Here is a 13,573-nt window from a genome sequence, read left to right on the forward strand (position 1 = left end):
ACACCTCTGCATACACATACCTATTATCAGATAATCCTGTTTCATATTTATACTGCTGAATTAAATTATCCAAGTTCCTGCAGAGCTGAAGAGTCACTGAAACAACCACCCTTTGAAGAACTTTCCCCATGTAAGGCAACGTAGAAGTGATAAGGCCAATCCACTGGGGATGCATTTTACAGGCACAGTGCTGGTGTAAAGCTCGTATCACTGCGCAGAGAAACATGCCTTGGCAGGTTATTGGCTGGGAATGTAAATACTGAAGAGAAGTCATTGGCTGCTGGGGACCAATATGCTCCAAGTCAGTTATGACAAAGTCAAAGCCTGTTTCATTTTCCTCAGGCACAGTCATTACTTTGTGTTCCAGCACAATCAGCCGTTGAAGTACTTTTAAAAGCTGTGACTGCAGAGTACTACCATTGTCAAATTCATCTTCAGAAAAATTTATTAGACTGTCTTCAGAGAAACCTTCTTCTACAGCTACTATGTTTTTTCCAGCCATCTTTTCACTGTGCCATTTCTGTGCACTGAAGATAGAAGATAGCAGACAATGCAGGATCACTTTCTGAACCTTGCACTTGGACAACATGTCCGAAATAAAACTAGGAAAGCCCTTTGCAGAGCTTTCTATCACTTTTGCTAACTCTGCAAAGAGAAGTGTCAGAATTTCTATACTCATCATTTGCATATTACGGTTTCCTATTAGATCTTGTGAGGTTACTTTAACATGAGTTGGATAGTGGCTCCGCATATAGTATAAACACAAGGAGATAAGAATTTCTATGTACATAGAGCTCCGAAAGTTATGGTTAGAATCAACTGGGATGTGACTATAGAAATCCTTGCCCATCACAGATATTCGATGCCTGGCTAGAAGATTCTGGAGCAATGAAAGCTGAGGAGTGTATGCATTGTTGACACTGGTAGTGGAGATAGCACTTACAAAAGCTGAAGGATTTGTTTTCAGAATTGCTTTAATTGCAGAAAAAGCATACAATGTCCTTGAAGAGTCATACAGCTGGAGATAAAGCAGCACGTGTTGATACAATGGATGGATGTTAAAGTGTGGAGATTTTCGCATTCCTGGGGACCCCACATCACTTTCTATTTCTGAAATTTCTCCTTCTCCGCAACTGTACCAATTTTCTAAATCAAGACCATCACTAAAGAAGACGTTTGTTTGTTTAAGCTTTTCTGTTTGTGCTTTCTTCTTCTCTTCATCTTTCTTTTTGGCTATTTTCACCTTAGGTTTTGCACCTGGTTGCTTACCAGCCTCTTTAACAATTGTTTCTTTTTCTGACATTTTTTCTGGTAGCTTTCCTTTGAAGCTGAACTGAATACTACTGTGGCTTCGCTTTCTGGACTTTGATTCAGTGGAAGCAAGAGCGAGATCAGAGAGGGATTGTTGGCTTTCTGCAATACAGGGTGAAGAGTTATTTCTTGAAATTTCATCTCTCAAGCTCTCTAGTCCAGTCTCAGTTGAGGCCGATAGCAACTGGGAGCTGTCATTACTAAGCAAACTACTCTGGCTGCTTTGAATATTTTGATCTTCATTTTTTGTCACCTCTACAGAGTTATCCAAAGGACTGAGTTTACATGAAGTATCCTCAGAGTGTAGACAATGTTTAAGTGGTTCAGCCTCTTCTCCGAGACCACTTACAACTTTGCATATAAGATCTGTAACCACTTGTTGCACAATTTCATCAGGTGAGTCTTCTCTCAGAGTCTGAGAGCTATCTTGAGCACTCAGGCTTTCTGTTTCCACTTCATAACTGATGTTGTCTCCAGTAGATGACTGAGAACAGCCAGAGTCAGAACTCTGCAGTATTTCAACTTGATGGTCGGGAAGGTCAAAATCAGACACAACCATTGGTATGGTCTCACTGCTGGTACTTAACAAGGAAAGCCTGTCACTCAGAGGGTTGACAGTCAGGCTGAAGTTCTCCATTTCATCCATAGCAAGTTGTTTTTCATTGCCCTCTTTAGGTATAATAAGTTGTTCTTGGTTTACAGGCACATGGGAAAATGCTTAAAGAAAAACACAAAAAAATTTATACCTGTAATATTTTGTTCTTCAGAATAAGAATTTAGAATTATAATTTAGAATTTAAACTATTATTGAGACTTATAAAGGCATGGTAAATAGTGTCTTTACACTTCACAGAAGGAAAAAAGTAATGTTAATATGCAAGCGACACGCATTCACATAACCAAAGCAAGATTACTTTAGCAGTAGACCTTAGCAAAACAACATAATTCTCCCATGAAACCTTATGTAGTCTTATTTGTTTGTGTTTTCACAAAAAAGAATTATTAGTATGTTACTAAAATTACACAATAGATGCAAACACCTTCAAACCTTATCAGTATGTTTTCAGCCAGCCCCACATCAGTGGTCCTACTTAATAAAAGCATTTAATTTCTTGGTTAAGCTTCAAGCCATATTCTTAAGTTCTACCATAGTTTAGTAAGACATAAGAAAATGCTCTGCATTAAAATACTTGCATATCATCTTAATTTGAGAACAATAAAACTTCAACAATACTTGGGACACCCAAATTTGAATTAGAAAAAAACATGCACAAATGCACATATAAGTGAGTTACCCTCAAAAATTTCTAGTATGTTTTTAATGTTGCATGCAAATAACAAATAAAGAAATTAAATAAGGAACTTCCTACAGTCTTCTTGTGTACATACCATCAGCACAGCTAAACTTCTGCATAAAGTGCTTTTCATTTTCTTCTTCAGGGTGATAGGAAGATTTAGTCCAGTAACATTCAGCCTGTACTCGCTGAACAGAAACTCGCTGAGTTTTTGGATGGAGAAGGAGTAGGAGCAAAGGTTCAAGAACCCTTGCAATATCATGTCTTTGAAGCACTTGATTTAACCAGGCTTGTCCCACTGACCATGTAGAACCATCCAAGCTATTAAGGCTGTCCAGCATGATAAACAAAGATCTAGAATAGAAAGATGAATGAACCTAGCACAAGTTCTACACTACTCACAGAATAATCCCATTTTAATCTGATATATGATAAATTTCAACATGCCAGTACATGCTCCAGTGTCTTCTCCATATAAAACAGTGTTTTCTCTGGAATCCAAACTTTGCAACCTGAAGTTTTATATTTTAGTCTAGCCTAATGAAGAAATGGCCAGGAAGAGCTAGTAATAAAGTCAGTTAAGATAGCTGCTGTAATAGTAGCAGCTGTATAGTCAGTTCAAGTATGTGTACAGCTACTAGCAAAACACACTTAGTTGCCTACTAAGTGCCAGTGCAGTACAAACAGATAAAACTTTAAAAGCCAATTCACCCAGATGCATGGAAAAGAGAAGATAACTTATTCAAAGATCTTTTCTTCAAGAACAGAGAGGGGAAATATACGTAACAATTCAGCACTTCCTACTATCATTATTTTCTTCTTTTAATACTTTTGGTCTTTAGAATCCTTTCCAGACTTGGGGAAAAACAATATATATACAGGACTCTGAATTTTACCAACTGTTTTACATCCTCCAGTAGTACACGTTCATAAGCTCTTAGCTGTATGTACAGAGTTTATCACCACTTCTGCAATGAGTGACAGTATCAAGCCAAAGAAATAACAACCTTTTTACTCCGCTTCCGACAGCTAAGTATACATTAGAAAATTTAAATAAGGACTTTTCCACAACATTTGTGCTAGCTGGGGAAGACAAGACTAGTTCAGAGTCTGGATCATTCAGTTTTTTCTAAGAAGACAGTCTGATACCAGAACGCAAACCAGAAATCCTCTGCTACTTGCCATAAATGACATCTTAAATGAAACACACAGATTAAACAAAAGAACTTTCACATCTTAGTGCTTACTTGCAATTTTGTTCTTAAGTTTTCTTAGCTTTACTGTTACTTTCCATTTTCATATAATTCACTTCTGGGTTGATTTCTCTCTCCTGCTTTTGTTTTTACCAAGTCACAGCAAGAACTCAGGTATTATGTTCAATATACACAAGTATTTTAACCACAGTGATAGTCAATGAATCATGTGACCATTCCTGTCCTACTCTTTATAGCTACCAGGGCAAATTCACAGCTTACATAATCATCATTGTGAAAACAATTTTGCCTAACACGAATTCATTTCTTGTCCTCCTTCCTTGCTCTCACAGTTACACTGCAGTTCTCCAGTTTCTAAACACTCTATGCTGCCAGTATAATGTAGTTAAAGATTTTGAAGCAAAATTATTTCAACTGAATCATGCTTGCAATCACCAACCTGTCAAAGGTACGGCCGAAGGAAGAAGACTTGTTAATATGAAGGTCACGGGTGAGATGCCATAGCACTGCAAACTTTGCATGAGCTTCCATTCTTACTTTCTGTGGACCAAATTATAAGTTAGATCTATCAGAATACAACAGCCTCTAATAAGAACTGGAAAAAAAAGAGAGGTATACAGCCACTTAAAAGATATAATGAAATTATTAAAATTAACTTCTTTTGACTATGCGTTCAAGTCCTGTTTTCTAACATTAAAAACAGTAGTAGGCAACAACAGGTCTCTATGAACAATTTAGTAGCATGAAAGGATTTTCCACCATCTTGATCTTGGCTGCCTCAGTTTCAAAGTTTAGCCTGAAAAAGTTTTAAATACTTAACGTGATAGCTTGAACAATACTTCTTTTACTCTCACAAGTTGCACAGCTCTGTTTTCAGTGAGTTTATCTATATGTATCAAGGCACTAGAAAGAGAGTGCAGGAAGAAACATGCAAGCTTTTCAACATGAGAACTCACACATACAGAGGCAGAGAAAAAAGAGAAATTTTTAGAGACAGTGTCTGGAATTATGGGATTAAACACAGTATCCATGGAAATAAGGGAATGAAAATAAGTTGCCTAGAAAGAGACATAAGAATTTTCTAGCTAGATATGATGTAGATAGAGTTCATCACCAACATGCCAAATTTAGCTCTGGAACTTAAGAGTTTTATTTGGACAAATAGGACATGCTTACTGCCCAAAGGACTTCTAGTGACTAGTAATAACATGAAGAATATTTAATGGTGAAAATGGTATTAAAATAACAATTTTTATGGCTTTACCTCTTTACTGTGGCTGATCAAGGCAAAGAGTTACTCCAGCAAGGCTGGAAACAATAGTAAATACCATGCTACGATATGAATACATGGGTACATGTATTAAAACCAGCTTTATCCAAGAGACAAGGAAGCGACTAAGCAGTTGTAGGGGTGAACAAAGCACAGCAATCAGGACGGTTATACTGAATAAAACATCAAAATTACTTTCAAATACAATTAGGGCTTAAACTAAATTACTAGATGATAAGCAGAGACAAGAGGACGAAGATCTTCACTTGTTTGTTCTTTAAATATATACTTATAGGGAATGAACAGTAGATGTACTTACCTCTAATCAAAATGAGACCAAACTAAAACCTGTTAATATCACTGTGACATTCTGACTTAATTTATAACATATAGCTTAAGAAGCTCTGCAATAGCTAATACAACCAATATCTGCCACAATGATGAAGATTTTAAGTAAAAGCTATAAAAACCGAAAATTACAGAAAGGACACAAGACAGATCACATCGGATGCAAACTAAAAAAAAAAAAAAAAACCCACAAGAAAAACAGCAGCATTCTGGAAAGTAAAGCAAGTATCACATGTATTTAGAAAAAACATGCTTCTCACAGGGAAAAAAAACCCACAACACTGCTGCAAAATACATATAGTTACATAAAACAATTCACTAACATCTGCTGAATAAAGGGTGGAAATACCAGTTCTCAAACACGTACTGATGACTCCATGTAAGCTCTTGCAATCCGTACTGGGAAGATATGAGAAATTACTGTTTTCACAGTAACATTGGCAGAAATAGCGAGTGCCACATCCACAGTCACAGCAGTTCACAGACCAGCCTAATAAGTGAAACTATAAATCATAAGCAGTTTTATCAATATGCCAAGCTGTGAACTACAGTGATTGACAGACTGACTCACAGTCACTTTTGTTGACCTGGTTACTCTCTGGTAGAAAGGCAAAAAGGTAACTGCTTCTCAAGTCACACAACCATGAGTTGCCAGAGCATGTAAGCAAGTAATTTCCTATCATTCATTCTGTTGGAGCTGTGAAAACAGTTCATATATCTAAAATTTAAAGCACTACAAAGACCTCAACTCAAATGTCAAATTGACAGCCTCTATCTGAAACAAATTTCTAGGGAAGGATAAGAGTACCTGTCATGACAAGCAGAACTCCTACTAACGACAGTAAAAGCTAAGCATGTGCTTTATATATCGGGAAGCAGAGCATAAATTTTGATAAGAGGTAAAGTCCCCTACATAAGTCTGTTGCTGAATGCTCAAAAGCCCCCTTTGTCTAGCATGAAACTACAGAGGGTCATCACAGAGCTGAAAGAAACACCGTTTGTCAACAATATGAATAGCTGCCAGCTTCAAAAGATTTTGAAAATACTACTTTACTTGCATTAGCTAAACTGATAGCAAAACAGAACTAATCAGCAGGATAGCCAAGATCACTTCTAAAGAACAGCCAGCAGTGAGATAAGAGACCTTTGAGCAGCAATAAAGAATGGGAGAAATCCAACAAGTTGGGTCATGAGCAAACATTATAACCTGTGGTAGCAGAACAGAAGACAGGACAAGTGACAAAGTAATAACAAGAAACCGAACAATGTTATCAGAGGCAAAGAAGCAGCTCCCTGATCACTCGAGAGGTTCTGTTCAAATTATAGTCCATGGCTTTTGACATGAGACAGAGATGGAAAGTCAAGACCTTCAAGAAAAGAGTAGCCTTAGTGGCATACTGGAAAGAAATGCACAGACAACTCACAACCCAGCTGCCTTGTCAGTCAGAGCAGAGTAGGCAAGCACATTTCCTACGAAGACAGATGCACAGAAAATGGGCAATTACTGTTAGAGCAGTTTATCAGTTGCCCTCTAGAACTGGCAAACATGGTAGAAACAGTCAGAATTCAAATCTGTTAAGGACAAATAACTAGAGAAGAGAGGGGCCACATGAGATTGGAGAAGAACTGTACAGAAGCCTCTTCATAGAAATTAACTAGTTACTGCAATTCCTCCTCTTCCCAACAGGGGAAAAGAACCTCACAGAAACACTTTAGCTGGAAATAATTAACCAAAACAAGTGTCAGAAGGTGGAGCTCAGAAATATATAGCACAGCTCTTGGGACCTGGAAATAAAATAAAATCTTATTAATTACAAGCTGCTCTTTTGTCTTATTTACAATAACTCTTACAAAAAGAGTCAGAATCAGATAATATATAAAAATGGTCAGAAAGACAAAAAAAAACCCCAACAATTCACTGCTGCTTAAAAAGAGAAAGGGAATTAAGGCTGAAGCAGCAAATTAATAATATCAAATGCAGCAGACTCGTAAGGATGTATCTCACAGAAAGGGAAAGAAATTGAAAACAGATCTCAAATCGTAAAAAGAAAGTGGTGACACAAAGAGAAAGGCAGTAAGGACACCTCAGCTGAGCGAGAGAGAAAAGAGAAAGCATAAGGATAGAAAGATAAAGGGGACCACACATGACTGTCTTAAGAAAGAAGCTTTTCTTGATAGTGGGGTTGGACTGCAACAGAGACATGGTGATGACAATAACCTGGCTGTTGCTCCTTCTCCAAGTTCTGTGGAAGAAAGGAAGCAAAAAGTCTAGATGCTATATTAGGACAAATAATTAGACAAGAATTAGCTGAAAGAGGACACACAGCACACCAGAGGACTGAACTACAGTTGGTTAGGACACAGCAAAAGAAAATGTGCTTAAATTTGATGGAGCTGTACGGGGAAAGAAGAGTGGTTAGGACAACTGGAATGGAATCTAGAAAATCTACATTCAGTCACTACCATTGCAAACACTTTTCATAGGTTTGTGAAACATTAAGACGTCATGAAAACAGGGCTCAACTGCTACAGATGTAAGGTTAAGGTTTCTTGTGAGTGGGAATACATGAAAGAGGGTGGGAGTGTCAGAGGGTGGACAAATCTGATGGTCTGTGTGCAAGTAAGAGATAAGAGTATTTTTAATGTTTGAAATAATCAACGTAAGGCAACAGTTTTTCAATACTGAAGTTATTTATGCCCTCCTCTGAGGCACCAAGTCCTTTTTCTAAATATATTTCTACAGTTACATACTTAACTCATCTTTTAGTAAATATATGAAAAACTTGCCTTGTCTCTGTGAGTCAGCTGCTGACTAATAACATCTTCACAAATGCTAGAAGATGGAACGAGGTTGTGCAGCTGGTAGAAGAGCTCCACACTCTTCTGATGATGCTGAGGAGTTCCATCGCCCAACTGGTCCCAAAGCGTTAAAGCTATATGCTTTGTACATGAAAATAAAAGTTGCAAGAGACACAAGTGATGAGTATCATGCCTTGTTTTGCTCTAGACTACGCTGAGCTCTATACAATGATAGAAGACATTACATCTGATGACACCATATCACCAACAGGCAATCTATAAAACTGTTCTTTTTTGTTCGTATGAACATAAGGAACTGTTTGAAACACTGCAATAACTTACTACATAAAAAATTCCTGTTAGGAGTCAGAACTCACAGACATCTCCAGAAATAAATTTTCATTGAAATATAATTAACTACGTCATACACCCTGCTGCTGATTATCTTCTGTAAATGATTTCTTACATAAATTACACAAATGCAGAGATTGTGGTTTACCAGAGTCCTACATTATGCACATCTCAGTTTCATACCTTTACTAATTAATGATGCTATTCAATCAGGTTTTATTTATATTTTAAAAATATTCATTCAAACAAGGATTTTTCACCCAAGCAGTCAGTAAAACAATCACAGTGGGAAAACTTACTATGTATTTTCATTTAGAGTCTAACACAGATTACAACTGTTATCAAAATACTCAGGAAGAAAATTTTGTTTACCATACAAAGAATGGTAAATTGGCCAAGACTGTCAGTCTTCACGAGCCAGGAAAAGAGTCTAAAGAAAAAAAGCAATGAGATACTGCATTGTACCTTGAAGAAATCTGTCTTTTCAGCCATGTATCTCAGATTGCCTTGAGTAAGAGGAGGTCTGATGACCACAGCCACTCTTCCCTGGTTAGGGCTAAGAGGCTGAGCAGTTTCCACACTGTTCTGATTTTCTCCAGTGACGAGAGCAACAGATTGAGTCAATCCAACCAAGTCCATCACAAGGGAAATAGTAACACCCTGAATACTGAAATCACTTGCTTGCTTGCAAGCATTCATTAAAGTCTGTAGCCACAGTGGAGGCTGTACTTGTTCACAGTCTGCAATAAAAATGACAGATGATACATTCATTTAACAATTTTAAATATCATAATTTTTTCCTCTTCTATCCCATAACCAAATGCACAGTTGTCCTTTATCTTTCATATTTCAACCTGCCCGTTGTATGGGTTTAGGAAAATGTATGCAGGAGAAAGATACTTCTTGATGTAACTCTATCTTTAAAATAATCTAACTAAGAATGCACAACTGTATCACTTCAAACATTTAATAACAAAAAATAAGTAGGAGAATTTGAAAAAGGAAGACACAAATTTTATGGAAATGCATCCACACGATTTCATGTTTTAGACAAAACTGGACTTTCAGTAGTTTGCACATCCTTTCATTCACTTTCCTCCTTCAGGAAATTCTTGACAAGCAATCAAGTCTTAACATTGTAGTTCATAATCTGGAATAATTCTGTAGTATTTTATATATATAAAATAATACTATATACATTATATGTTATATTATATAGATAGTATAACGTACATAAATACAGAATTATTTACATCTATTATTTATATATATACTAAGTTTAAACTGACAAAAAATATAGATATTTTCCTAGCAACATTTTAAAAATAAAAGTATCTGTGAAAATTGATGTTTTGGGTGGCATAAATTTGATCCTATTAGATCATACTCTGCTTTCACCGTAGGCGTTTTTTTCCCCTTCTTATCTTCCCCTCACTTAATACCATACACTAGCCTGATAATGCAAGTGTCTTTCTCTGAAGTTCATAGTCAACTCTCCAAGTGAATAATGCACCCTTTTATTTTAGAGATACCAAAGTAATTTTTCTTAAAACTTCAAAAGAACTCTATTGATCGTGTTCCTAAAATAGGCAAATGCTGCTAGAGTCAGACACAAGTGAAGTGTTATTTAAAAGGCACAAATACAGCATCTGTTTAGAATTAAGAGAAAATTTCTAATTTATATCCAAAATAGTTAATTTTGTGATGTAAATTGGAGCCTAAATATACCTAACAATTCCACATAATGTTCTAGAGTTTACAGATATAAACATTATTCTGAGCTTGACTCAGTTCCCTTCTTAATTTCTTCAATTAAAAAAGCACACATTTATCTGAGAAATGAAGCATATAGCAAAATTTAAGTATAATTATGTTCTATCAGTACCAGATTAATTTGGCTCCTTCAAATAAACAGACTGATGACCCTCACCATTCATTAAAGGCAATTGGGTCACATCACTAATGCAACACATCAAAAACATGTTCCAAATTTAGGAACCCTTCAATACAAACAGCCTCTTCTGCAGTAGAAAAACATATCAATAGATGAAGAAAAGGCTGCTGTGCGAATTATGGTAACTACCTTCTCCCATTCTCCATCTTCTGTTCCACTGGCATTCTCTGTTACAGGAGGCAGGACTCCCGCGACAGCTATGCAGCCCCCTTCCCATCACTACTCCCATCCTCCCTGCCACTCTGTACAACAGATGTTTACATGTGAAACAAAATCCTTCCCATTGATTTCAACCACCTACAATTTATGCTTATTCCTCAAAGTCACACTGTTTAATAGAATGCAAATGCAACATCACAAATGGGAAAGTTCAGGTGATGAACAAGCAACGCAAATCCAAGACATTTAACAAAGTGAAAAAGATTCCTCGAATCACTGCCTTTATATGAGGCACATACTACTCAAGCCCTACAGGCTTTCTGCTTTAGAGTTTACAAGGCACCAATAATCAAAAGTGTTAGATCTACAGAAAAGTAATAAGCAAACAGATGATTTTTAAAAATATTTTTAGTATTCTGCCACAACACTCATTTGTAGGCTACTAGTGTTTGGGGGGGAAAAAAGAAAAAATCTAGAAAATGACATTTTTCAGGGTCATGCTACAGAAGCACAAATATCCTGTGCTAGATCTTTTACAAAAGGTAGCACCCCTTTAGTATTGCCGTACCCTTAATTAATAAACAGCTACAACCAAGTTGCCTTCAACTGACAAATATTTGATATGTCTGGATCTCACAAAGTCAAAGATATGCTCTGTTCCTGGCTGTATAATGAAGACATACACAACACATCTTAAAGACTACAGGAACAGAAGAAGCAGTCATGTTAAATTAACATGCTTGTTTCCAAAAGCCAAAAAACTATTGATCTCCAAGCAATGCCCACTGCTTAGCCCTTAACAGATTTTGAAAGTTGTGGATGAGAACAAAAAGCTGCAACCATGAAGTTTCCTAGAAAAAATAAAATCACAGAAGACGACTGATGGTAGCCAAAATTATTACAACTATTTCTTTCATGCTCCAAGCATATCCACTATGATGCCATTTTAAGGCAGCAACTCATGCTACAGACCAGAAGTGGAACCAGAATTAGAACTGTTAATTGAAGAATTTACAACCTGTAAACAGGATTGTCCATCTAAAATGTCACATTTTACAGTAATCCAGAACTGTCAACATTTTAATCACATTTCTGTATCTGGATCTGAATGTGTTCACCTATCTGTGAACACATTCACGCTTCACAAAACCCACCATTTTTATTTTGTTTTCTAATGCAACTGTTGCTAGAAGAATTGTTTGCAAAACCTGTTCCTTTAATAGGAGCAAAGTAAAATCAATTAATTTCTTAACTGGTATGATTTTTAGCAGACAGAAGCTTATAATTTCCATGTATTGCACAAAGTGATCAATGTGCACATCAATCCAAAATTGCTAAAATGAAGCTAAAAACATACTTGATCTCAGCTGTAGCTACTACAAAATATGACAAAGAAAACATCGTGGATCCATACAGTAAAGAGGAACATCTGAAAATCTAGATTCTACTCTAAGGTTTCTGTTTGCATAACTTATATTTGTCACCCCAATATTAATTAGCATCAAATCTCATGCCAGCAACAGTCTTAAAATCTATGAGAAAATAGTTTAGTTTCCAAAAAGCAAACCAACTGATACAGAAGGCAGCTTGCATTTCTGAGAGGAACAGCAAACAGCAACACACACAAAATGTGAATACTATTACTTTAAATTTTTTTGGAAAAAAAGAAATTTAATATTTTAAAAGCAAAGAAAAAAGAAGAGTGCAGCTTACCAATTTCAGGCTTCCCAGGATGTAATTCCGAAGTACGGTTTCCTTCAGCAATGTAAACGGGAAAGCTTGAACATTCAAGATACAGCTGACAAGCAGCAATAAAGGCAGGAAGGTATTCTTTCGGTGTTTTTTTCTTGTTTGTTTTCTTCACCTTAGCATCAACTTGTGATTCTCTGTCCCATTTTGTGGTCTGTCCTTGCTCTCTAGTGGGGTCTACTGGAAGCTCTGCCCCTAAGGACTGAGAGAAGGAATTACTCTGAATGATATACAGGTTGATAAATCTGGTTAAAAACTGTTGGACATACTCCAAACAGCACTGCATTGCAGTCTTTTGGATCGTTTTCCCACTTCGAGTTGCTGTCCCCTGTGTCATTATGGAAGGAGGCTGTACAATGGTTTCCTCAGATCCCACAGTTGATGCTGTCTCAGTCTCTGAGGATGTGCTACCAATAATAGGAATGCCAGGCACACCGTGACCTTCGTTCAGTGCTCTATCAATGTCATCAGTTGTATCTGCCTGGTATTGTACAAACTCAGTGAATCCACTTTCTGATGATCGACTGCTTGGAGGATTTTCACCATCTTCAAACACATCATTAGGATTTTCAAGAGAAACTGATGGCACCTGAGTGAGATACAAGTTTAATGATTGTTCAAAATGGGTTATTTAGGTCCTAGTGAGAAATTACTCGCTTCTCCATTTGAAAGCAACAATTTTATTCCACCGTTTAAATCTATTCATATAAAGATATTTTATGCAAAATGACGTCTGGTGTTTCAGTAAGCTTGCCAGACCAAGCTAACTATTAAAAAAAAAAAAAAAAAAAAAAAGCACTGTTTATCAAGTAAAATACTTTAAATATTATTGCTTTCAACATTTTCTTATATCATAATCATGTCTATTTTTTATGAAAGAATGCTGAAATGCATAGGCACAGGTATTATTAATTTATACAGCATCATAAACCAAAATATTCATACATCAAAGAAAACCCCTCACTTCCAGCAGGAAGCAGGACATTGAACTGTGTTGCTCATGGTCACTTTAGCTAGCAAGATTCTTTTAATACTTTTGATTTTAGCATGTTCTACAAAAGGACAAGATATTTATCTGTTAATCAGAAACTGCTGCAGTCATAAAGGAGTAAAAATGCCTGCA

The 13,573-nt window shown here is 36.5% G+C and overlaps 1 protein-coding gene across 5 annotated transcripts in view; it reads right to left on the reverse strand.

Annotated features, from left to right (window-relative positions):
- The window catches only part of DOP1A (DOP1 leucine zipper like protein A), a 70,982-nt gene that overhangs the window by 21,087 nt on the left and 36,322 nt on the right, over positions 1-13,573 (reverse strand). For all 5 annotated transcript variants that reach the window (XM_075706661.1, XM_075706662.1, XM_075706658.1 and 2 more), the window contains 6 exons: positions 12,415-13,039; positions 9,054-9,328; positions 8,226-8,378; positions 4,260-4,360; positions 2,701-2,960; positions 21-2,028 (listed from right to left, as the gene is read on the reverse strand). In XM_075706661.1, the coding sequence (XP_075562776.1) occupies positions 21-2,028; positions 2,701-2,960; positions 4,260-4,360; positions 8,226-8,378; positions 9,054-9,328; positions 12,415-13,039 (3,422 nt within the window). The remainder of the gene's footprint in view (positions 1-20; positions 2,029-2,700; positions 2,961-4,259; positions 4,361-8,225; positions 8,379-9,053; positions 9,329-12,414; positions 13,040-13,573) is intronic.

Source organism: Pelecanus crispus, chromosome 3, assembly GCF_030463565.1.
Source record: "Pelecanus crispus isolate bPelCri1 chromosome 3, bPelCri1.pri, whole genome shotgun sequence".
NCBI lineage: Eukaryota > Metazoa > Chordata > Aves > Pelecaniformes > Pelecanidae > Pelecanus > Pelecanus crispus.